We start from the raw sequence: 26,833 nt of genomic DNA on the forward strand, positions 1-26,833 counted from the left end.
TAAGAATATCAATAAAATACTTTAATGCCTACAATTTCTTGTATACATAAATGGCAAAACATTCACCTGTATTTGCAAAAGTATATTCTCTTGCAGGTCAACAGCACCAGAAAACAAGCTAAGCTACGTAAAAGGTTTCCATTTAAACTTTTGATTTGTCCATTATGCAAAAGACATGGATTTAATAACTCCAAAGAAATCTATATTCCACTCTTAATCATATACTACACACCTGAATATTTATCACATCCATTCACAAAATAAATAGTAGTCTAATCAGCACACTGAAAATAAAATGACCAGTCTTTCTTCATATATTTATTCTCTTTCCAAAAATGTTTTGGTCTTCTGCTATATCTCAGAAATGTAGTAATAGCTGCTGTGAAGTTACAAAATACAAAATAATTTATTTCTTGGAGAAAATCTTGGGGATTACTTTTTGAAATTAAGTTTTGAGTTCCCATAGACTTTCTTTATAGTCTTTGAACTTTCTCATGGCACACATGTAAGGCTGCCCATGACATGTGGTACCCTGGCCTCCAAATGGATATATTTGCATTTGTAGTTTACAAAAAATACACAGATAAGTCCTGAAAGTAGCCTTAAAAGAAAGTACCCTTTGCTTTGACATATAACATCAGAAGCAATTGGGACTGTGCAATCAGAGCTGTGAGTTTTATGAAAACTACTTTCCTTACACATAATTTGTGTTAGAGAATACCACACCCATGATCATGTAACATTACAATTGTGAAATAACATTACTACATTCGTGAATTAATATTACCCAATAAAAGGCACATCTTCAAATATTAAGAAAATCTGAAAATCAAGACAGTAGAGAATATACTAAAAACCAAGCACTTAATTTGTAAACCTTGATAAAATAACAGCCTATTCCAGTTTCTTCGAAGGTTGTGTGAAGAGTGGTCAGGAAGTACAGAAGGACAAGATGGAAGACAGGATTTGAAAACAAGGCCAAGATTAAGACATATTTTTAAAAAAATAAGTCCTTTTATAATATTGATGCAAATTAGCATCTATTATAGAAGAAACTACGTGGGACAGACATTACAATCTGACTCTTCCTACGAAGTTCTGTAACTTTAGCACAGATTCCTTTCTGTACAAATAAGTGTACCATATCAGTAAATGCTAGTAAACTTTAAAAGCCATCAGAAATCTTTTGGCTATGACAAGCACTTGATTGTAATTAAATTTCAGTCTTACTATTGAAAAAATATTCAATAATTCTCAAAAATATATCCAATAAAGATCATATAAGTAGGGTGGGAGGGGTGGAAGCAAATAAATGATGGCAAAGAAAATGTTCTAAACCTATATTATCAAATGGAGTATCACACTATCCTTAATTTCATTGAAGGTATTTGAGATGGCTGAGAGTATAGGATTTTCTAGTACTACTGTAAAAGATCTATGTGGAGAGTTAGGGTGTTACAACTAGTGATTAAGACAACTTTCATATGGTATTCAATTTTAAAATTAGATCCTTGTACTTTCAAAAGTCAAACAATTCATGAATTACTTCTAGACTGTGTCACATGGTCCCATTGAGGAAGGCTAATAACAATGGTAAACTACAATTCCCAAACTTTGAAAAAAAAAAGATTTTATGGATAAAAATATACAAAACAGCTGGACTTGTTGAAAAGTAAGGATTCTTAGTGGGACATTCCCTCTAATTTCCTATTCTTTTTCCAATGGCTTCAGATAGCTAGAACATTTATTGTAGAATTTTCCTACAAGCTTAGTTCTGTCTCCAATCCTCCATATTTAGAATGAAGGACAAATATTCTTAACAGCATTATCGCATTTTCTGATGCTGACCTTGAGACTTGGCTTCCTTCCAGCTATGTCTGGAACTGCTTGGACTTGAGGCCAAAGTGATAGAAAGTCTGTAAGTCTGACTTAAAGAGTGTGAAACTAAAGTCCCAAGGCCCAATAAAATACCAGTATAGGAAACACTCCCTTTTTTTCTACCTGGGGAAAAATTCTCTTCACAGTGCATAGTTTGAAACAAAAGTGCAATATGGGCACAAGGAGAAGGTGGTGCTCTTGAAATACACAAATTTAAACGTTTTTGGTTTTTGCCATTTATATTAGGGAAGTTAAGCTAAAAATGCAAAGTCAAGAGGGACAGGGCACACTGGGATTCCAACATATCTTTATGATGGGAAGGTTATCTTTTTGATTGTGAGGGAAACCTCACATGTCACTTCCTTAGTTTTTAAACTATAACTTTTTCAAATCTACTGTTTGAATAACTTTTTCAGTATAAAAATGAATTTTTAAGATTTAAAATTAATCAGCACAATGACCTTGTCTATTTTATACTAAAACCAACATAACAATCTCTGAAAGGAAAACTTGGAAAATATTCCTATACTGACATTTGTATTTTTAACTTGGAAACTTAAAAAAACATCGCCAGATTCCCTAAATTAGTAAGAATGCTCAGCATCCAATCCACAAATAATGAAGAATACAATATAATTTATTCTATTTTGCACTTCTGAGTCACAAGGATGACACCCATGTGATAATTATAAAGCCTACTCTACATTTTGGAGTTCTCAATCTGAACACAGATTAGGACAGGCCACTTATTGCTGACAACATTCATGAAGGGTCAAGTGCTTCATAAAGACAGTAAGTTTGACTAGAAGTTGAACAGTATCCTCCTCACACATCAGTGGAATTGTAAAAGGTGGAGACAATCTTTTTTTTTTTTTTAACCTTAAAGCAGCAAAGGAACAATAAAAGATTGACTGGTGAGTAACCCCACAGAGTGCATAGCTCATCAGGACAAAGGTTAACATCTGTGAACAGGTGACTTCATAAGAGCACACAGCAGACATTTTACCATCTACATTAAGATTTCACCCTGGAGTATTGAAAATACTTTATGCTCAAATGACAGCCTGCATTGACAGTATGCATTCCTTCTCCTTGAGTACCCAAGTACAAATATAAAATGGTAAGGAGGCTTATTCAGTCTGAAGGCAGGAAATCCTTGCAGCAGTCTTCCTAGAGTTTTACAAAAATAAGCAGCAGCTAACGTCTCTTCAGCTTCTTAACCTTTCGACGTTTCATTTCTTCTTCCTCACGTCTCATTTCTTCTAAGTCTTCTTGCATACCTAGTCTTAAGCTGTTAAAAAAATTTAAATAGTATTTAATATACATGAGATTGCTACTTTAAAAGCAACATGAAATTTCAACTGGAAGCTCACATGGATTGTGCTGCTAAACCATTACTGTTTTAAGATGCCTTGATATAAATTTATCTCCAAAGTATTTAAAAATAGGCCTGGGGATTTAGTTCAGTGGTACACTATCTACTTAGCATGCACATGGTTCTAGACTCAATCCACAACACCAAAAAGACTAAAAAGCAAAAAAGAAACAGTAATATTTTTTCCCAATAGCTTATTCTGGCATTTTATCTAGTTAGAGGAAAGGAGGTCTAAGAGGAAGAAAAGAGGCTTCCTACTGTAGATTAAGACTGAAGTGAATTACAATAATGAAAATCCTAAGCAAAGTCATGAGGGTACCCCCTCATCCAGACAGCCAAACATGAATTAGGTGGAGGGAATCTAACAACCTGAGGCTAGCAAGATTACATCTGAAGTGGAAAGAAAAAAAAAAATCACAATTAGAATTAGGGGAGGCTTCTAATTTTCTATAATATACATGTGAGGCACTATAAGCATCTTGTATACATATCACCTCAATCCACTATCTCAGCAAGGGACAGTACAGTTTCATTTCACAAATGAGAAAATATTTGTAAGAGTTAATGCATTTCACAAGACAATAGGTTGGAAATAATCTGTACAACTCAGAGTGCGAGAAAGATTAGAGGGGGAGGGAAAGTGAGAGAAAAATAAGGGAAAGGGTAAAAAGTTTGACAAGAAATGTACTTATTACCTTACTTATGTAACTATAACTCCTCTGTACATCACCATGACAATAAAAAAAAAGTTAATGCAGTTGTCTAAGGCCCTTACAGCTAATTGACAGGATGATAGTTCAGAACTGTGTAGGCCAAAACACATTTCCAATATTCCAAATGTAGCAACAAGCAGAATTATTTATGATTTTGGTGCTGGTCCTGGGGCTTGAACTCAAGGCTTGGACACTGACCCTGAGCTTTTTTGCTCAAGGCCAGCATTTTACCACTTGAGCCACAGCTCCACTTCCAGCATTTTTGGCAAGAGTCTCATGGGACTTTCCTGTCCAGGCTGGCTTCAAACCGTGGTCCTTAAATCTCAGCCTTCTGAGTAGCTAGGATTATAGACGTGAGCCACTGGCACCAGGCTGAAAAGAACTTTTAGAACATCTGTGCGTGAATGTATTATTTTTTGCTTACCTCTTTGCTTCTTCTTTTTGCTGCTCTTTCCAGCTACTTTCCATGTAACGTAAGGCATAATCACTTTCATCTTTGTATCTGATAAGAGAAAATCAAAATTGTAAAAAATAAAATAAAATTCAGTTTTCTAAAAGATCTACATCCTCTCATTTAAAAAAGAAATCTTGGCTGGGGTAGCAGAATTTGCCTAAAAATATCACTTTTAGTGTAGCTCACACCTGTCATCCTAGCTACTTAGGAGGCTGAGAACTAGGGGATTGTTTCAAAGCTAGGGAGTGGAGGTGTGTTTCAGATGAGAGCCAGCTAAGGACTTGGACCAAAAAAAAAAAGAAAAAAAAAAAGGTTCAAAGCTAGCTGGGAAAAAAAGTCCTCAAAATTCCATCTCCAATCAACCAGCAAAATGCTGGACTGGGGAATGGGAAGGTGGTTCAGTGGTAGAGTGCTTGCCTTGCATGCATGAGGCCCTGGGTTCGATTCCTCAGCAACACATAAGCAAAAAGAAAAAAGCCGGAAGTGGCACTGTGGCTCAAGTGGTAGAGCGCTAGCCTTGAGCTGAAGAGCTGAGGGACAGCGCCCTGGCCCAGAGTTCAGGACTGGTATTGTGACTCACGTAGAAGAGTACCAGCTATGAGCAAAGAAGCCAAGTAAGAGCACAGGTCAAGTTCACACTCTTGACAGTGAGGCATGCACATACACACATACACCTCTTTAAAAGAAACACATTTTTAGTATCATTCCTCCTTGCTTGGTGGGAAGAGAGCGGAGCAGATAATGGGTATAACTGGATCTCTGCAGTACAGACATTCAATGAGCTATTATTACCCCAAGAAGTGACATTACCCTGTGAAGTAATTATTCCTGAATGTAATGTAGTGTTAAGTAAAGCACCAATCCATAAGGCTTTTTCAACTCAATCAGCTATGTCCTTGATAATTCACATTAAAATCGAGAGAGCACAATGAAATTTTTTTTTTGGTGGGTTGTGGGGCTTGAACTCTGGACTTGGGCCTGTCCCTGTGCTCTTCAGCTCAAGGTGAGTGCTCTACCACTTGAGCCACAGCACCACTTCTGCTTTTCTAATAGTTTATTGGAGATAAGAGTCTCACCAACTTTCCTGCCTGGGCTGGCTTTGAACCGTGATCCTCAGATCTCAACCTCCTTAGTAGCTACAATTGTAGGTGTGAGCCACTGGCGCCCAGCTTGAAAGTTGTTTGTATATATCATCTCATCTAACACACACACACACACACACACACACACACACACACACGCATATATGTGCATGCACACATGCCAGCCCCATTGTCAGAGATCGATATGTATATATACACACACACACACACATACATACATACAGTAAATATGGCAATGGTTTGACCAAGAACATGTAGCTAGGTTAGTAACAGATTTTCTATTTTCTTTGAAGACAAGGTCTTGCTATGTTGCCTCGACTGGCTGGCCTTAAATTCACTACCTTCCTACTTCAGCCTCCCGAAGGCACCCCTCCACTACACCTGGGCTCAGATGAGATTTTTTTTTTTTTTTGGTTAGTCATGGGGCTTTAACGCTGGGCCTGGGTGCTGTCCCTCAGCTCCACCTCAAGGCAAGTGCTCTACCATTTGAGCCACAGTGCCGCTTTCTGTTTTCTAGTGGTTAATTGGAGATAAGAGTCTCATGGACTTTTCCTGCCCGGGCTGGCTTTGAACTGCAATACTCAGATCTTAGCCTCCTGAGTAGCAAGGACTGCAGGCGTGAGCCACTGGAGCTTGGCTCAGATGAGATTTTTAGATCGGAATTTTAACCTAGTTCTTCTGTCCACTCTATAAGGTTTTTTGGTTGTTGTTGCTTGGTTTTGGTGCCAGTTCTGACTGAACTCAAGGCCTAGACTCTGACCTTAAGCTTTTTTGCTCAAGGCTAGCACTCTACCACTTTGAGCTACTTCCAGCTTTTTGGTGGTTAACTGAAGATAAGAGTCTCTTCGACTACCCGGCCCAGGCTGGCACTGTGATCTTCAGATATCATCAGCCTACTGATTAGCTAGGATTACAGGCTTGAGCCACTGGTGCCTGCAAGTGTTTTTTGTTTTTGTTTTTATTCTGCTGGTCCTTTGGCTTGAACTCTGGGCCTGGGTGCTGTCCTTAGCTTCTTTTGCTCAAGATGAGCATTACCACTTGAGCCACAGTGCCACTGTCAGCTTTTTTGAGTAGTGTATTGGAGATAAGAGTCTCTGGAGTTTCTTGCCCAGGCTGGCTTTGAACCACGATCCTCAGATCTCAGTCTCCTGAGTAGCTAGAATTACAGGTGTGAGCCACCAGCAACTGGCAAGTTTTTTGGCTTTTTTTTTTAAATGACTTCAAGATATTACAAATTCTCAGATCCAGGAGCTTATAAAAATTCTAACAACTACTTAGATAAAGAATTGTGATACATTTTTTACATATACACTGCCTAATTTAATCTTTCCAAAATATCATTTAAAAAATAAATTACTGGGGGCTGGGAGGGTGGTTCAGTGGTAGAGTGCTTGCTTTGCATGCATGAGGCTCTGGGTTTGATTCCTCAGCACCACATAAAGAGAAAAAGCTAGAAGTAGTACTGTGGCTCAAGTGGTAGAGCACTAGCCTTGAGTTGAAGAGTTGAGGAACAGTGCCCAGGCTCAGAGTTCAAGCCCCACAACTGACCAAAAAAAAATAAACAAAAACAAACCTCAATTTTACCTAGCTATTAAGTGGTAAAATTTTATTTCAAACCCCTGATATAACAGTAAAAAGTTTTCTAATATGCACATTTATGAATTGGATTCAGTAATGCAGACTGAAAAGCTTGCATCGTCAACAAGCTTAGTTACATCAGAGCTGCCAGTCCTATACTGCTGTCCAAAGACCACATTCTTGACCTGTACTATCTTTTATACAATTAGAAAAGCCTTTCTAATTAGAAAGTCTTTCTAACGGGGCTGGGAAGGTGGCTCAGTGGTAGAGCGTTTGCCTTATATGCCTGAGGCCCTGAGTTCGATTCCTCAGCACCACATAAGCAAAAAGAAAAAAGCTGGAAGTGGCGCTGTGACTCAAGTGGTAGAGCGCTAGCCTTGAGCTGAAGAGCTGAGGGACAGTGCCCAGGCCCAGAGTTCAGGCCCCATGACTGGACCAAAAAAAAAAAATAAAGAAAGAAAGCCTTTCTAACTAGAAAGGCTTTCAACCGTTAGAAAGGCTTTCAACCTGGCTCTGTAAAAAGCTTTCTGACTCCAATGCCAATCTACTTCTATTATAAAGCTGCTCCACTCTCCTAAATGTTTAGGAGAGTTCTTTTATAAGAACAAGTTTAAAAGTGCTATTTTTTAGCTTTTATGCAAATAACTATACAAACTATTATTAATTAAAAATACTGTGTTAAAGAATAACTATATTTAAAATAACTATGACCCAAGAGTTTCTAATTAAGCACTCTATTCAATAACACTACTATGAATATTTCTCCCTCATAATGTGAATTATTCAAAATAAGCAAGCCATGGTAGTACATAATTGTAATCCCAGAGCTTAGGAGGTTAAAACAAGACCACCTCAGCTACATAGCATGACCCTATCTCAAAAAACTAAACAACGACAGCAATGAAATATACCATATTTATCTAAATCTTTAGACTTACTTTTTTCGGTCATAACCAAAGATTTCCCGAATGTGCTTGGATATTTCTTCCTGAGGTTCTCCTTCATCCTCAATAAAATCATCCATTTCAGAATCATATTCATCATCTTCTTCCTCTTCATATTCTCGCTGCCTTTTGTAACCAGGAAAGGGAAGCCTCTGAGGACCTAAATACAGACAAATATTTGTAATTAAACCTCAAAGTATTTCTAGTAGAGTTCTATATAAATTGGGATCTTTAAAAATACCTAAAAATTAGGGCAAGCAGGCTGGCTCTCAGCATGGTGTCATGTTATTCATGCTGCATATGGGATCAAGAAGGAACGGAATGCCTAGTCTAGGGCTTATTAGAAATGCTTTGCTACATATATTTAGCTTAGTAGTACTGTACTTCTGGGATTTAAAAGATTAGCAGAATTTCTAAAACAATAAAAGTTATAGAATCATGAAATTTGTCTTTGTGTGTGTATGTGCCGGTTCTGGGGATTGAACTCAGGTCTTGGATGTTGTCCTTGAGCTTTTGTGCCCAAGACTAGAACTCTATCACTTGAGTTGAAGTGCCATTTCCAGCTTTTTGGTAGTTAATTGGAGATAAGAGTCTCAGGGACTTTCTTGCCCAGGCTGACTTCAAACTGCAATCCTCATATCTCAGCCTACTGAGTAGCTAGGAATTCAGGTGTGAGCTACTGGTCACTGGCAGAATTAGGAATGTTTAGTTATGTCAAGGAAAGGCATCAAAGTAACACATGTCTATTTTGATCACCATAATTTTGTCTATAAATTTCAAGTCCTGTACACACATAGCCCCAGCTATCAGAAGGCTATGACAAGGAGGATCACTGTACCCAGGAGTTCAAGATCAGCCTGGAAAACATAGCCAAAAAAAAGAAAGAAAGAAACACAGTAGGAATTATAGAAAATTGTTCAAACTGAGCAATTTTGGAAAAACTTTTAACTATTTTTGCCAGTTTGCTAAAAGGATTAAAAAAAAAACAACCCCAAACAAAAACAACTCCGCAAAAGATAGGCATGAGCCAGTAGGCCAATACTGGGAACAAGTGCATTCTAGTCTTTGACTAGACACTCCTTTTGTTGTCCTATGATGGTTTTTAATATGTATGGCCTGTCCTCCTAGCTCAGTTTCTTCATCTTGACATTATATAACATTATGGCCAGATGATTCAGTGTTATAGGAGGCTGCCTTGTGCTATTGTGTTAGCAGCATCCCTGCCAGTAACATGCCCTGTTCTGAGCTGTGACAATTAAATGTCTCCAGATATGTAAAATGTTACTTTTGGGTGTCTAGCTGAATTAAGATTATTTTTTAAAAATTACATCACTTGGTTCTTCTCACATTCTACACAATGTTTAACAAGTGTTTTAACAAATGCCTAATAGCATGTAGACCAAGCAACTAGCAGGTACTACCAACAATCTTGTACCTTGGTCCTAACCAGTGGTTAGAACCTTGATTACTATCCTTGAAGAAAAATAAGGACAGTCTAAAATAGTTCATGGTACATAAACAGGTGCTTAACACATTTTTGGTGAGTGAACAACGCAATAAAGGCTTCAAGCTTGAAATTATATTCTCATAGTTAAGGACAGATCTCTTTATGATAAAGATCTCTTCAGGACAAAGAATATTTTATCTGTTAAATCACATAGGGCATGTACAGTCACACAATCTCACAAATGACAAAACCAAGATTATTATCTTGGGGATACTGCAGGGATCAACAAAGAGGACCCTACATAAGCCTTCTTTCTAAACTCTTACCCAAACCACTATCATTAAAGGAATTCTTAGGTACAGAGCAGACAAAGCATCAAGAGTCTATCAGCACTAGCACACATTAATGGGTCCTTGGTTACATTAAATGAAGTACTCTCTTCCTAGTACAAATATGTATTCTATAAAATGAAGGGCACAGTCTTACCTTGGGCAGATCTATAGCCAGGTAGAGGAGGCCTCATTCCATTCATCTGTCCACTGTTGGATCGGCTAATAATATTCTTTGAGGAAATTGTTTCTGACACAACAGTACACTTGGGCTTTGTGGGGGGATCTGGGCTACTAATTGTTCTCCCAGGTCCGAGGCTGCTCACTGGTCTCCCAGGACCTGAAGTACTGACAGTTCGTCCAGCTGGAACTGAACCACTTATGGATCGCCCAGGGCCACTTACGGACTTCCCATGGTGGCCTGGGCCACTCACTGGTCGTCGAAGTTCATGTGTACTGCTTCCTGGCCGCCCAAGGCTTCCAGAGTTGCCCACAGGTCTTCCAGAACTACCTGAACCACAGCTGGGTTGACCAGGGCCACTTGAGCTGCTTGTAGGTCGTCCAGGACCACTTGTACCACTCACTGTCCACCCAGAGGCATTTGTGTTACTGGCTACCTTCTTGGTCCCACTGACTGATCGCTCAGTTCCTGAGCTGGAGCTGCCATTCTGGCGCCTGGGAACAGGGGCAGAACCATGAGTGGGCCGAGTTGTTCCTAAGCTGGGCCGCCCAGGGGCTAAGTTGGAGCTGCTGCCAGTCTGCTTGATACCTGAACTCTTAGCTTTATTGTTTGGAGTAACCATGAGCCCAGGCTTGGAATGGCTAGGATTAGGAGATTTTTTGGCTTTGTGCTCAGTGGCAGATTTCTGAGTCCCACTAGCAGAAGTCTTTGGGACACTTGGTGAATAGGTGCTGGAGTGAGGCTTTTTTGCCCCATTGAAAACAAGTCTGTCATGACCCTCATGAATTGAGGGTTGGGAGCTACTGCCAGATCCTGACTTGGTCCTCTCTGCTGGCGTGAATTTGGATAAAGACAAAGCTGAGTGTTTCCCATTGGCTGGGCTGGGTCTGGATTTCTTCTCAGGATGAGGAAAAGGTACTCCCTTTGAAGAAGGTTGCCTGTCCCCAGAACCTTTGCTAAGTTTTGTCACCATACTTTCTTTCTGAATGGGTACCTTTTTGGACACAGTTGGAGGTAGTTTTGCATCTGTCTCAGGTTTCTTTTTCCTATGCTTTCGTTCAAGGAATTCACGCTCCCTAAGTTCTTCTGCAGTCATAGGCCTTTCTTCCGATTTCTTTACTACTTTGATCTCCACTGGTTCAAACTGCTTTTTCTCAGCCAGTCTCAGTAAATCAGTGAAGTTCATAGGTGGTGGGGCACTTTTAAGGGGGACCTTTGGTTTGCTTTCAACTTTGGGAGGTTCCTGCTCTTCCTCATACTCCTCCTCTGATACTGCTTGATTGTATTCATAGAACGCATTCTCTTCTTCCACCTCATACTCCTGGTCTGGACGATGGCTGGTGTGGCTGTCCACTGTTTGCCTCTTCTTTGACTTTTCCTCAATAGGAATCCCATCATAACCATGGAAATTATCCTTAGTCCTTTTGGCCATAGCTCTTGCTTTCTTGTCATGTTTGAGCTCAATTCGCTTTCTCACTAGGTCTTCTTTTCTCTTTTTCTCTTCTAAGGCTAAAAGGAACAAAATAAAAACATTATTTATTTCAAGGTCTCAAAACAGCAGAACACTCATGTGGCATTGGTAGGTAGCCAAAACAATCTTCAAGTTATACTTTGAAGATATCTAGGAATCAAATGAGGAAGTTGCCTGAACAAATACCAATTGAGTCATTTTTTTTTTATTTTTATTTTTTGGGTCCGGTCGTGGGGCCTGAACTCTGGGCCTGGGCGCTGTCCTTCAGCTCTTCAGCTCAAGGCTAGCACTCTACCACTTGAACCACAGTGCCACTTCCGGCTTTTTTTTTTCTTTTTGCTTATGTGGTGCTGAGGAATCGAACCCAGGGCCTCAGGCATGCAAGGCAAGCGCTCTGCCACTGAGCCACTTCCCAGCCCCTTTTTAGTTTTATTTTTTAAATTTAATTTTATTTTATTTGTGAACATACTGTACAGAGGGGTTACAATTGCATGGGCAGGATAATGCGTACATTTCTTACCAAGCATTGCAGCCTCCTCCTTTGTTTACCCTTCACATCACTTCCCAGCCCCCCCCCCCCCCCAATCCCCCCCCCCGACGTTGTAAAGCTCGTTTTGGACATGACAACTTGTACTTCTCATTGTTGCAACAGGTCCTACATAATGAATAGATCATGAGTTTTTCTATATGACTAAGCAATTGGGGGACTTGGTTTTCAGCTTTAAGTACACCAATCAATTAGTACCCACTTAGAATTTTGTTAATAATTACAAATATTCAAGCTTTTTGAATAGCTATTTACATTAAGTACAACTTCTTGAGATTACTAGTTTAAAAAAAATCTTTTTTGGCAGGGGAAAGAGGGGTCCTGAGACTTGAACTCAGGACCTAAGCTTTTGCTCAAGGTTAGTGCTCTTCAGCCACAGTGCCACTTCTGGCCTTTTCTAAGTAGTTTATTGGAGATAAGAGTCTCATGGTACTGGTAGCTCAGGCCTGTCATCCTAGCTACTCAGGAGGCTGAGATCTGAGGATCATGGTTCAAAGCCAGCCTAGGCAGAAAAGTCTCCATGACTCTTATCTCCAATTAATCACTGAAAAACTGGAAGTAGATCTGTGGCTCAAAATGCTAGAATGCCAGCCTTGAGCAAAGGAAGTTCAGAGCAGCACCCAGGCCCACAACCAACAACAAAAAATCTCATGGACTTTCCTACTCAGGCTGGCTTTGAGCCATGATCTTCACATCTCAGCCTCTTGAGTAACTAGGATTACCACACCAGCACCTGGCTAAAAATTTTCCTATTTTAATTACTGAGCTCTAAAAGAAGTTATTAATTTAAAAATGTAATATGTACAGTTTCAGAACCAAAGTTGAAGAATGACATTGTTACTGGGGGCTTATTATGGTCATAATCACTAACTCCAATAACCTTTTTTTTTTTTTGGGTCCGGTCATGGGGCCTGAACTCTGGGCCTGGGCGCTGTCCCTCAGCTCTTCAGCTCAAGGCTAGCGCTCTACCACTTGAGCCACAGCGCCACTTCCAGCTTTTTTTTTTCTTTTTGCTTATGTGGTGCTGAGGAATTGAACCCAGGGCCTCAGGCATGCAAGGTAAGCGTTCTACCACTGAGTCACCTTCCCAGCCAACCTTTTTGTTTTAAATGGTGGCTTACTATGTTATCTAGGCTCATATCAAGGTCCTGGGCTCAAATAACTATCTTGACTCACATTCCTTAGTAGCTGGGACACACCACTATGCCTGGCTCCAAAAACATTGAAGGCAGATTAACAAATAAACAAAAAGCAAACTTCCATCAAATAATCAAGACATGAACACATGTAAAGCTATACAAAGTCAATCCAGAGACAGATAGTCACGCTCACTATCTGAAATCCATGGCAAGTTATGTTTTTTTGTCTACAAACAACCACTGGTTAAGTACATACTAGATATGAAAATGGGAATCTTTAAAATGGAGAATAAGGCATACATACCTTTTCGTCTAAGCTCTTCTTCTTTCCTTCGAAGAAAAGCTTGTACTGCCTCTGATTGGACACCTTTAACTTTTGGGTCTTTCTTGGGAGGTCCCACTGCCAAACTGTATCTTTTCTAAAAATAAAAACAGAGTAAAAACAATAAGCAAACCAACCTTACAAAATATATTGTCTAGGGGCTGGAGGGGAGTGGTGGTGGCAGAGATATAGCTTGTAGTAACAGTGCTGGTATAGAATGCCCCAGGCCTGGGTTCAATTCCCAGTGCGACTAACCTCCCCTTTCCTCAGAAATTAAGTGTTTCCAAGCCCAATTTTCTTTTTCTTTTTTTGCCAGTCCTGAGATTTGAAATCAGGCCCTGGGCACTGTCCCTGAACTTCTTTTGCTCAAGGCTAGCATTACCACTTGAGCCACAGCACTACTTCCAGCATTTTCTGTGTATGTGGTACTGAGGAATCGAACCAGGGCTTCATGCATGCTAGGCAAGCACTGTACCACTAAGCTACATTACCAGTCTCAATTTTCATGCCAAAAAATGGCCATGTCTCTATACGCTATTTTGTGGCAAGATCTTATAACTTCATAGGTTACTTTGCTTAAAACAAGGAAACATAAATTTTGAAATTTGTTAGTTGCAAACCATAGTTTTATCACAGCAAGTTATAGCCTAAAAGCATTTCAAAGAAATTTAGGGGTACTATTTAGCATTTGTGAAGCATTGGGTCAATTCCTAGCACTGCAGAAAAATAAAAATAGAAGGAAAGAAAGTAGAAGGGAAGGAGGGGGGAAGGGAAAGAGGGACGAAAAAAGGGAAGAAGGATAGGGGAGAAATGGAGGGAATGAAATGTAAACAGAAAGGACCTAATTCTCAGTAATCTTTAGCTGCAGCCTTACATTTATTAAATATTTGCTGTACAAACTCTCATTTATATAGGTTTCCATATCATCTAAAAAATGCTGGTTCTATCTTGGCACAGATGATATTCCTCTGAACTTTAATAATTTAAACAAGGGACAAACAATTTGCTTCCAGGGCCATTCACATTAAGTTTATGAGCTAGGAAATAAAGGTGTTATTTTTGGTTTATTTGTTCTGTTGTTTTTTTGTTTTGTCAGTGCTGGGGCTTCACACAGTAGGCAAGTACTATATACTACTAAGCTTTAGGCTCCTCCATCCTGGAAATAAGATTTAAAAAGTGTTCTTCCTCTTTTGTCTTGTTAGGCAGATATCATTCTCATCCACCGCATCTGTTAATGACCTAGTAGAAAATGAAGTAGTCTCTGAGAACAAGTAAGCAATTTATAAACCTAAAACATATTCCCACTATGCGTATGAAATCCTTGGAGGAAAGCCAAAGGCTCTGTGCAGTAAACTAAAGGTTGCTAAATACAAACTATCTTGAAGCAGGCTCAAGTTCCAACTAAATTAGCATACCAATAAAACAGCTGGCCAAGGAGGTGGGCCCTAATCCAACCTGAAAATCCTGCATGATAGCAATGCTAAGAACTTAAACATCCCTGACACAGAAGTCCCAAGACAGTATCCAAAATTTTTCCCCAGTTATGCTGGCCAGGACACAATGAAATCTCTTAGTCTACATCTTTGTAAATTGAATTGTAGTATCTTTCAATAGAGGACAGAGAGCAGACATTTAAAGGAGAAAAAAAAAGGGAAGAGAATGAGATGTAGAACTAGATATGTTAACATTTTCATCATGGAAATTCTACCATCAAAACAATTCCTGATTCAAATTAAAATGTATGAAAACTCGTAATACACAGAGTCACAAATTAATTCCAGTTTATCTCATCAGGAAGTTTTGAAAGAAAGGAAAGGTTTAAATTTTGTTGCCAAGACTGTAAGATTTTTTTGTTCCTGGTTCAATTAATATATAACTCAGAGGGCCAGGGATATATAGCTAAATGGCAGACTGCTTGGCCTAGCAATCAGTCAACCTTAGCTATCAATCAATCAATCATAGATTTACCTGCCAAATCAAAGCTGACAGTTCCCTCCAGAAAAATTAAAACATACATATTATCAATACTTATTTAACAAGACAAGAATGTTATCTAGGTAACACAGCACCAAGCATCACACAACATGATTATGAGACATCTTTTGTCCTAACCTGGGACTCCAAGGGATAAAAACTGGGATATTATAACAGAAAAGCTGTTTGGAACTGAGAAGCCAAAAAAGAAAGTATGAGACAAAGTTGAATGTGTTTGCAAAGTTTTGGTCATTTACCTAATACATCTTCCATGAATTTTTACTTTTTCAATATACTTCCTGAACTACTACTACGAGCAAATGAACCTAACACTTTGATCTATTAGTGCTGAGATAGAGCTCAGAATATTGATGAAATGCCTCCGTTGAAAAGCTATAGTTTTCCATTTTATGTCAATATGTATAATAACTACTGAAATATAAAATACCCCGTTTTATCACCTAAAATCATGGTTCAGCCAGTCCTTTATGGAGTGCCTTCGAAGAAACAGTGACTTAAGAGACAAAAATATAGAAAGGCAGAAAAACAAGAAACAGTGTTCTTGAAGTCAGCTCTGCTCTGAAAAGAATTACAAAGACTATTTTTTCCTAATTTTCCCTCTGTCATTTCCCATGTAAATATTAAAATTTTCTTTAAAAAAAAAGTACTATAAATTTGCTTTGGTACTTGGGTTTGAATGCAAGGCCTTTACCCTTTAAGGCACAGCTCTACTCCTTAAAAATTACTAAGCTTGGGTTGGGAATATGACTTAGTGGTAGAGTGCTTGGCTAGCATGCATGAAGCCCTAAGTTCGATTCCTCAGTACCACATAAACAGAAAAAGCCAGAAGTGGCACTCTAGGTCAAGTAGTAGAGTGGTAGCCTTGTGCAAAAAGCAGCTCAGGGACAGTGCCAAGATGCTGAATTCGAGCCTCAGGACTGTCAAAAACAAAAAACAAAAAACAACAACAAAACCCAAATCAAACCAAAACAAAAACTACTAAGTTTAAGGTTATGTAAACTACAGTACTTGTGATCTTTTCCTAGATCTCTCCTATAGTGCAAGTCTCTCCTTAGTTCCTTTGCCCATTTAGTGATTGGCTTATTCATTTGGGAAGGGGTTAATTCCTTGAGCTCTTTGTATATTTTGGATATTAGGCCTTTGTCAGATATCAGGACTTATTACTTCCTCTGAAACTTGAAATGCACTCGAAGACACAGATGCAAAGAAAATAGTAAAACATTCTCTTAGGCAAAATTGAGATTACAACTTAAAATCTGGAGGAGTGGGAGCTGGGTCACCACAAACTTCTTTTTTCTATTTTTTTCCCCTCTGATATTGGGGATTAAACCCACCATCTGCAAATGTGAGCAAATATTCCACCAGCCATGATGCCTTCCCTTTCACAAAACATCTTTAAGATGCAATCCACATGCCATAAAATCCAGTCACTTAATGTATAATATTTTTGTAATATTCAGCAAATATATACCATGTGATATATAACCATTACTACTGACTTCATCATAAAAAGGAATGTGGGGGCTGGGAATATGGCCTAGTGGTAGAGTGCTTGCCTAGCATACATGAAGCCCTGGGTTCAATTCCTCAGTACCACATAAACAGAAGCCAGAAGTGGTGCTGTGGCTCAAATAGTAGATCAAAAGAATCTCAGGGACAGTGCCCAGGCCTTGAGTTCAAGGCCTAGGACTGGCACACAAAAAAAGAAAAAAAAACAAACCCACAACAACCCAACACCACCAAAAAATCCCACTTCCTATTGTTGAGTGATATTCCTGGTGACCACTATGTATTTTTTTAAACGCTCTAGATTTACCCATCCCAAAGATTTCAAGGCAAGCGCTTTACCACTGAGCCACCTTCCCAGCCCCATCCCAAACATTTCATATAAATAAAAGCATAGCATGTATAGCCATAGTTAATTCTGTGTATTAACTTGTTAAACATAACAGCATCCAGTTATTTAACCATATACTAATCTAGATGTTGCTGTGAAGGTGTTTTATGGGTGTTATTAACATCTACAATTGATTTTAGATAAAACATATCCTTTGTGATATGAACCAGGTTATACCATCCATACATGAAGAACTTCTAAAGCTTATTACAGAAGGTTACAGAATTAACTCCTGTCTCATTTTTCAGCCTACTGGCCTAGCCTACTAATTCTGGACTTAGCTGGCCAAATAATGAATTCCCTAAAATAAATCCTACTGGTTCTATTTCTTTGGAGAACTCTGTACTCAGCTTCTTTCATTTTGGAGCATGTTGTCAAGATTCCTATCGTAGCATGTGTCAGCATATCATTCATCTAGTGGGTGAGTAATCATTTCTCTTTCTCTCTCTCTCTCTCTATATATATATATTTATAAATCTATATATCTGTCTCTCACATATAACTTCTATTAACTATTCCTCAGCTAGATATCCGAATTGTATATGTTTGGGCTAGTATGAATAATATTGCTGTTAACATTTGTATTCAAATGTTATGTGGACATATGTTTAGACCTTAACCTTGAGCTGGCTGGTCCTTTGGTGAGACACTGCAACAATGGTCTTTATTTCAAAAGATTTTTAATAATGGAATATTTTATAACACTCCAAGCCTACAGGGGTACCCTAGTAGAGAATGACTTTTGTTTTTTACGGCCTCAGGCTCGGAGTACATCATATTTTATTTAATAAGGCAGAGGGCTGGAGGTGTGGTAAGAGTGATAAGAGTGCATGCCTAACAAGCACCAGGCCTCAAGTACAAACCTCAGTGCCACAAACAAACTGATCGATAAATAAATATAAGAAGAAAGCAGAACGACTTGGCATTTTCCCATGCCAGTAGTTATATGTAGCTCTAATAACAGCACATCAATTCTGAATCTGATTCAAGCACCAGGCTGCTTCATTGTTTGAGGTTCATGAGAAGCAGCTGGACAAGTTTCTTTTATACTAAGCCTATCTATTCTGTTACACTGCAAACCAACACTCATTCTGTTGGACCCAAATGAATAATCCACAACACTGGTGCTTATACCATTCAAACAAAGCACTAGAAAATTTGCCAAGATTTTTAATTCTGAAGCCAATGTATACAAAATATCAGTCCACTTTAACATATGTGTCTCTTGCATTGAAACTATCACACCTGTAATCTTAGCTACTCAGGAGGCTGAAATCTGAGGATTGTGGTTCAAAGCCAGCCTAGGCAGGAAAGTTCATGAAACTCTTACCTCCACTTAACTACTTAAAAAAAAAAAAAAAAGAAAAGAAGAAGAAAAGAAAAGAATGAAAAGAAAAAGAAGCCATAAGTACAACTCTACCTCTTGAGTGTAAAAGCCCAGGGACACTATCCAGGCCCTGAGTTCAAGCCCCAGTACCAACATAAAATAAATTAATTAAAAAAATTAAAGTGCTTTTGGTCTGGAAATATATATTCACCAAATGTGTTACAGTTTTCTTGAAAGCTACTCTTTACTCAGGAGGTAACATATTTTTGTAATTGTAAAACATACATATTTCCTGATAACTTAGAGAAAGAAACAGCAAAAGGAAAGAAATGTAATATCTGATTTGTAAGAAATAGTTTTATTGTTAAAGTTTGTAGAGTTCACAAGCTTTGTAGATTAAGATAGTGATGATTGTTATTGTGAAGGTTAAAATATGTTTGTGACTTTAGCTAAATATAACTATGCCAATACCAGTATTGTGAAATTTATGTAGTCAATGGTCACTTTCAATTCTCATTTCTTATAGTAAGAATATTTAAAACTTACTGTCTTAGCAACTTTGAAATATACCATTACTATATGTATTCACTACACTGTGCAATTGACATTTACAAACCAAAACTTATTTTGTACCCTTTGACCATTATCTACTTATCTTTATCTACTATCCTCTATAAATATAAATATCCTTTGCACCTATAAATTCAATTGTTTTAGATTCTACAAAAAAAACAAGAACATTTGTCTTTCTGGGCCTAGGCTTACTTCACTTAACAGTGTTCTCTATTCTACCTACATTCTCACAAAATGACAAAATTTCCCTTTTTAAAAAGATTTTCCTCTGTGTATGCATGTGCAAGCAAGCATGCCAGCACTGTTGCTTAAAGTCAGGTATCTTTTTCCTGTTCAACTTGTTAGCTCAAGACTCCAATGTGGCATTTTTTTCTTGTTAACTTCGGAGATGGATTTGTATTGGACTTTTCTGCCCAGGTTGGTTTCAAACCAATCTTCATTCTTCAGATCTCAGCCTCTTCAGAAGCTAGAAAAAAGCTGTCTCAGGCACTGTACATATCATCTTTAGATCTGAGTGAAGAACATCCAATTTACAGATAAAATATTACCTATAGGAAAAAGTTTCCTACAGAAACTTTTGTTGGCTCCTTCAAAATAAAATGTTGCTATTAAAAAAAAAAACAGAGACTTTTCATGCTATTCTATCAAATAACTACTACTTTGTTTTTGTTATTGAAGGGGGGGGGAGGTAGGGAGGAGGATCAAGGGCAAGGTTACCAAAAATATCTTTTCTCCTCTAAATAAAACAGAGCCTGTGAGAATGACTAGTTACATCACCTTTGATCAGCTGTTATTTGTATTCGGATTTCCACAGGGAAATAATAGTGAACCTAATATTTCTAGGCATGATGCAATCCTTTGTTTTAAACTAAAGCATTAAGAAGTAACTATTTCCTTTGAAAGAAAGAAAGAAAAAAAAACAATTTGGGAACCTAGTTGAGCAGCTCTATTTCCCAAATCCAAAATTTTTAGGTACTGACATAACATCACAAGTGGAAAATTGCATACCTGACTTCACACAATGGTCAAAGTCTAAACAAAACATACTAAAAATACTATATTAAGACTGTATACAAGATACTTTTAATATAAATGATTTTTTGTTTAAGGTTGGCTCTCATTTCCATTATATATCATATTTATGCATATATTATAAAACGGGAAAGAACCTAAAATCCAAATTACTTTTAACCATAAGCATTTCAGATAAAGGATACTCAACTTGTAGCTCTAAGCCAGATATATACTTCCTTTCCAGAGTGGAAGTCTGACCTAAGAATTCTGAAGACCAAAATCTATCAGCTGTAATAGGATCCAAATGGGAAGTGAAAATGAAAATAGATAGCTAAAAGGTGAAAAAGAAATAATTACGCACAAAAATGGAGTGACAAAGAATAAAAAAATACAGCAATGGTACTCAATGGACACTATGTTGAAAATGAACCACACAACTGTGGGTAGGGATGGGAGGGGAAAACTGGGAGAAAGTGAGGGAAGGGGTGACATTACCCAAAAGGAAATGCACTCTTTACCTGACTTATGTAACTGTAATTGCTCTATATACCTTTATAATAACAATTTTTTAAAAACCCAGAAATACGGCTAGGCGCTGGTGGCTCATGCCTATAATTCTAGCTACTAGGAGGCTAAGGTCAGAGGATTGCTGTTTGAAGCCAGTCCTGGCAAGAAAGTCCATATGAGATTCTTATTTCCAATAAACCTCCAGAAAACCAGAAATGGAGCTGTGGCTCAAGTGGTAGAACCCTAGCCTTGAGCTGAAGAGCTCAGGGACAGAGCCCAGGCCCAGAGTTCAAGCCCCATGACCAACAAAAAACAAACAAACAAAAGAACACACACCAAAAAAAAAAAACCTCCAGAAATAATCACTAGAAAGAAATGTACCTTTGCTATCAATTACTGAAAAGCCTCAGTGGCTCCTAGACCACTGAGTTTCAACCAAGCAGAATCCATATAGGGCAAAGAGGATGCCTCTTGGAGTATGAAATTGCTTGTTTGTAATAATCTGTTACATGTAGGATGTCTTATATTTTTAAAAAATGAAATAGGAAACAAGACTTCAACTTTACTAATTACATATTAGTTTATTCTAAAATGTAAGAAGGCTGCCAGGTGCCAGTAGCTCATACCTATAATCCTAGCTATTAAACCGGGCGCCCGTGGCTCACGCCTGTAATCCTAGCTACTCAGGAGACTGAGATCTGAGAATCTCAGTTCAAAGCCAGTGTGGAGGCAGGGGGCAGGAAAGTCAGTGAGACTCTAATCTCCAATAAACCACTAGAAAACCAGAAGTGGCACCGAGGTTCAAGCAGTAGAGCGCTCACCTTGAGCTGAAGAGTGCAGGTACAGTACCCAAGCCGAGTTCAAGCCCCACGACTAACAACCCCCCCCCCAAACCCTAGCTATTTAGGAAGCTGAGATCTGAGGATCACAATTCAAAGTCATCCTCGGTATGTAAGTCCCTGAGACTCTTATCTTCAATACATTACAAAAAAAAAAGCTAGAAGTGAAGCTGTGACAGTGGTAGAGTACTACCCTTGAGCAAAAGCTGAAGGGCAGTGCCCAGGCCCTGAGATCAAGCCTCAGGACTGGCACAAACAAACACATACACACAAAAGAATGTAGAAAGCTTGGATTAGAGCTCAGGGATGGTGGACCACTTGCCTAGCATTTGAGAAACACTGGGTTTGATCTCCATCAGTCCAACAAATGAATGAATGGATGAATTAACTAATCAATCATATGCAAATTAAAAATATGGTTTTTGTTAGCATTTACAAAATATGAAGTATGGGTAAATGGGGATGTGAATACTCTTCATATTGGCAAGTGAATTATCTTCTTCAGACGGTGTATAAGATATATGATAGATAGGGCTGGGAAGGTGGCTCAGTGGTAGAGTGCTTGCCTTGCATGCATGAGGTCCTGGTTCGATTCCTCAGCACCACATAAGCAAAAAGATAAAAGCTAGAAGTGGCACTGTGGCTCAAGTGGTAGAGCACTAGCCTTGAGCTGAAGAGCTGAGGGACAGCGCCCAGGCCCAGAGTTCAGGTCCCATGACCAGACCCAGAAAAAAAAATTTAAAAAAAAGAGAGATATATGATAGATGAATTAAGTTAAAGTAAGATCATGGATTAAATTTAACAGTCATTTACTGTTTTATTCCTCAATAGTTTTCTTTTGTGACTTTCATGACGTATGTGTGTATGTGTGTGTTTAAAGTTTTGTTTTTTAAATCACCCCATTAGTTAGGAAATGGAAAGACTTGGAAAAAATTATATTAAGTGAAGTAAGCCAGGCCCAAAGAAACATAGGTCCTATGGTTTCCCTTATTTACAATAACTAGTGTATATCTGGAACAAGCAGAAAAGGTCAAAAGCTATGTACATATGACCAGATAAGATGATGTTAAGCGAAATGAACCCCAAGATAGGGACACAAGTGATTTTTTTCTTTCTTGCTATTGTTCCTAATGTATTTATAATGTATCATGTGATTTTTTTGTTTCTTTGTATGTTCCTCCCCCACGGTATAACCCTTGTTTTCACTGTATTTGATGTTGGTGCCCTGCATCTTGTATATACATGTCTCTAGCTTGGGGAGGGGAAGGGAAAAAAACAAAATGCTTAAATAGAGATACAGGTTGACCCATTACAACAATGAGATGTACAAGACACTATGTTGAAAAAACCAACCTTACAATTTAGGCGGGGAGTGGATGGAGAGGGTAGTGTAGTTGTGGAGGTGGGAGGGAAGGGATGGTAGGGGAAAAACAAAGGCGGAGGTAACAATGCTTGATAGGAAATGTACTCATTACCTTGCTCATGTATCTGTAACCCCCTCTGTACAGTATTTTTACAATAAAAAGGTATTAAAAATTGTATTAAGTGAAGTAAGCCAGACCCAAAGAAATAAAGGGCCCATGGTTTCCCTCATTTTCAGTAATTAGTAAACATTTAGGATAATTTTATCAGATGAGCAGAAAAGCTCAAAAGCTCTCTCTATATATAATGTATATATATTTGTACATTATATATATACATTATATATATAGAGAGAGACCAAATAAGATCATGCTAAGTGAAATGAACCCCAATATATGGACAAGAGATCTTTCTTTATTGTTGTTTTTAATGTACTATGTGATTTTTTTTTGTTTCCTTTGTGTGTTCTTCCCCCTATGGTATACCCCTGTAGGCACTGTACTTTATCTTGGTACTTGGCAGCTTGTATATACATTTGTCTAATTTGGGGAGGGGAAGGAGAATATTAAAACAGAATGACCCACTGAAACAATGATACCCACAAGACAGTATATTGGAAATGAACTTTACAACTGGGGGGGGGGAGGTCAGGGGGGGGGGGGAGGGGCGGGATAGTGAGAGACCAACAAGGGAGGCGTTAACAATGCTCAACAAGAAATGTACTCATTGCCTTACTCCGCACAGCATCTTTACAATAGAAAAAAAAAAAAAGAAAAAACGTTTTGTTTTGGTGTGTGTGTGTGTTGCCAATCCTGGGGCTTGTACTCAGGGCCTGGGCACTGTCTCTGAGCTTCTTTTGCTCAAGCCTAGCACTCTTACCACTTTAGCCACAGCACCACTTCTGGTTTTTTCTGTGTATGTGGAACTGAGGACTGGAACCCAGGGCTTCATACATGCAAGGCAAATACTCTACCACTAAGCCACATTCCCAGCACCCATTTAAGGATTTGAATGCTAACTAAATCAAACTTCTAGGTTTACTAGCTTTCTAAGATTGGGAGCAGGAAGCATGATTCATAAAATATATGCCTGTTATTTTTCTATTAAAATTTAAATTTAAATTCATCAATTTACCTTTTTTTCTTTCATTTCATGTTATTGCAAGTACAAGTAGATAGATAACATACATACCTTAAAAGACACATAATTTGGAAATACCTGTTTCTGATTACCTGTCTTTTCTACTGGAAGCTATTATTGACTTTTAAAATAAGAAATTACTAGCCTTGAGACGGAAAAAAAAAAAGCTCAAGGACAGCGCTCAAGCCCTGAGTTCAAGCCCAAGGAAGGAAGGAAGGAAGGAAGTACAGATCATTATCCTGGGCATCAAAGCTAGTATTATTTATCTTTGATCTCTACCGAAATTCAGGAAGATCTGGAGTGAAATTCTAAGTCTACAGCACGATTTAAGACTCAAGGCAGGTAGGCACCTGAATCCTAGCTACTCAGGAGGCTGAGATCTGAGGATCACAGTTCAAAGCCAAACCCGGGCAGAAAAGTCTGTGAGACTTATCTCCAATAAACCACTCAGAAAAACGGAAGCGGCACTGTGGCTCAAGTGGTAGGGTGCTTGCCTAGAGCTGAAGAGCTGAGGGAGAGTGCCCAGGCCCAGAGTTCAAGCCCTCCATGACCGATCAAAAATTAAAAAAAAAAAAGACTCAAGGCTTGGGGAAATAATTATTAGTATGCAGAATATGAACTACATAACCATTTGTATGTTAAGTAAGTAGACCTAGATTTTTTCACTCCTTATTTTATTATTTTCAGATCAATACTTTCAAAAGGGTAAAAGAACTAGCCAGCTATGACAGGAAAAGTAACAGGAGAGAAAAAGTGCTGCAAAACATCTAGGAAATGAGAACCCAATACATTCCAATTGAATTGACTTTGAAAAAATGTTTCGCACCTCACTGCCCAGACCGTGGGTATCACAATGCAATTCGTCGGTTTACAGCTGTGCTGCGGGACCCATCTGAGGTTCCAGCTATGACTAGTCCATGCAAAACAGGTGTAACTCCATGAAGCAGACTGACACCCTCTACCACTTTAATAGTTAGCTTTTACACTAGACACTCCACTGCGATTATGAGCTTATCGGCAAACGTTCATGAGCTAATGGGACCTAGATTTTCAGCAAAGACTAAAATCTAGAAGGCCACGAGTAAAAATGGGAGCTGAAATAAACTCACATTACCCCCCCCCTTCCACTACCCCCTCCCCCACCCGCGCACTGGGGACGGAACTCGGCGCCTCACGCTAGCTAAGCAAATGCTGTAACCTCACTCAGACCGCTAGCTCCTCCGTCGTTAGACCGAGGATTTCCTGGAATACGCTCAACAAATGTTCTTTTCTCTCTCTCTCTCTCTCTCCCAACAAAAAGGGGATCACTTCTCCCCCAGCCCCAGCAGGTGATTCCGTCGCTGGTTCCTCCGTGGGTGGGGCCGCGAATGAGAAATCACTAAACCTTTCACCGACGATGGGCGACAGATCGGCCCGAAGGGCCCCCCCGCCCCCAACGCTCTGAAATCAAGTCCCCGAAACAGACATCCTTCCTCCTCAACCCTGGGCTGAAGTTTGTGCCGAGCCCCCCCCCGCCTCCGCTATCGACCACAGCTGGAGCCCACTACGGCGCCAGGAGCGCCTGGCTCCCCCCCGCGCTCTCCCATCAACTCGGAAACACCCAGGTCACCAAGTCACCAGGAGACTCCCATCTTGTCCCTCCAACCCTCCTTCACCGCACGCTCCCAAGAGCAAACACCCAACAATTGGGAAGGAGGGCGGTCCCGCTCTTGGATCTCTCGGGAGCCCACTTCCAGGCGGCTGCGCCCAGAAGTTCCAAGCCTCGTCTGAACTTGAAGCCGGAGGGGGGGGTCTCGCACAGGGACGCCCCGGTGGCTACTTACCGGTACATGGTTGACACCTTGTCCTTTGGAAGCTATCAGGAGAATTTCCCTGAAGTCCATGTTTTGTCGAGGAGAGAGACTGGGCTGGGCTCTCGGGAAGGAGGCTGAGCTTGCCTCGCCGAGAAGCCCCGACGCCCTAAGTGAACTTCCTCCGCAACCCCTCCGCTACCCCTCCAAGACGCGACCACTTCCGGCGCCTGCCAATGCGGTCTGACCGCCCCTCTTCCCTTCAGCTGCCTTGTATCCTCTCAGGGCCGCCCCACCGACCTCGCGAGTCTTGCGTCACTTCCGCTTTCTGGTTTGAGACACGTAAGACGTGGTACGTGGCTGCTGGCGTAGGCTCAAGAGGGCGGGACGAATCCTGTTATCCACCAAAGAGAGGCGGCCTTGGCAGGCTGCGGGGGTGGGGCTAAAGGGTGGGATCTTCTTTGGCAGCTTGGGCTCCGGGCTGCTCATCTTGGAGTTCCCTCTGATTTCTGGTAGGGGAAACGGAGGGGGTCTGGGGTTACTTCTCACAATGAGGTTCTCTAGATGTCATTTTCCAAAACCACGACGTGTCAACAGTAGAAACGACAGGGTTTTTTAAAATTATTAATTTACTTTTTGCCACTGTGGGAGCTTGAACTCAGAGCCTGGGCACTGTCCTTGGGCTTCTTTTGCACCAGGCTAGTAGCCACAGTGCCACTTCCGACCCTTTCTGTTTTTGTGGTACTGAGGAATCGAACCTAGGGCTTCATGCGTGCTAGGAAAGCACACTAAACCACATTCCCAGCCCGAACCTACAGGTTTTAAGCCCGGGATTTCGGTACCTGTGTCTAGGCTCTCGCGAAGTTGCTCAGGCGCACAGGGATCGGCAGGTCCTCTGCCACTCTGCC

General features: G+C 39.7%; 1 protein-coding gene across 2 annotated transcripts; it reads right to left on the reverse strand.

The window, feature by feature from the left end:
• Spty2d1 (SPT2, Suppressor of Ty, domain containing 1 (S. cerevisiae)) lies at positions 1-26,253 on the reverse strand. 2 transcript variants are annotated; one of them, XM_013019638.1, is made up of 6 exons: positions 25,959-26,253; positions 13,464-13,578; positions 9,979-11,511; positions 8,040-8,205; positions 4,391-4,468; positions 1-3,169 (listed from the first exon to the last, which is right to left on the reverse strand). In XM_013019638.1, the coding sequence occupies exons 1-6, from the start codon at positions 26,016-26,018 to the stop codon at positions 3,076-3,078; spliced, it is 2,046 nt and encodes a 681-aa protein (XP_012875092.1). In that variant the 5' UTR covers positions 26,019-26,253; the 3' UTR covers positions 1-3,075. The 2 variants fall into 2 exon arrangements, with proteins under 2 accessions (XP_012875092.1, XP_012875093.1); XM_013019639.1 differs by lacking the exon at positions 1-3,169 and having other exon boundaries at positions 4,396-4,468; positions 8,036-8,205.
• Between the last annotated feature and the right edge of the window lie 580 nt (positions 26,254-26,833).

This window comes from Dipodomys ordii, unplaced genomic scaffold (genome assembly GCF_000151885.1).
Source record: "Dipodomys ordii isolate 6190 unplaced genomic scaffold, Dord_2.0 Scaffold46, whole genome shotgun sequence".
NCBI classification, from domain to species: domain Eukaryota; kingdom Metazoa; phylum Chordata; class Mammalia; order Rodentia; family Heteromyidae; genus Dipodomys; species Dipodomys ordii.

What these genes read in the sequence shown, in the direction of transcription:
- Spty2d1 (XM_013019638.1), bottom strand. Translation starts at nt 26,018, where the DNA reads ATGGACTTCAGGGAAATTCTCCTGATAGCTTCCAAAGGACAAGGTGTC. An exon ending in TGGCTATAGATCTGCCCAAG is followed by an intron (nt 8,206 to 9,978) that starts GTAAGACTGTGC and finishes GTCTGTATTTAG; the next exon opens with GTCCTCAGAGGCTTCCCTTT. An exon ending in TTTGGTTATGACCGAAAAAA is followed by an intron (nt 4,469 to 8,039) that starts GTAAGTCTAAAG and finishes TTCTCTTATCAG; the next exon opens with ATACAAAGATGAAAGTGATT.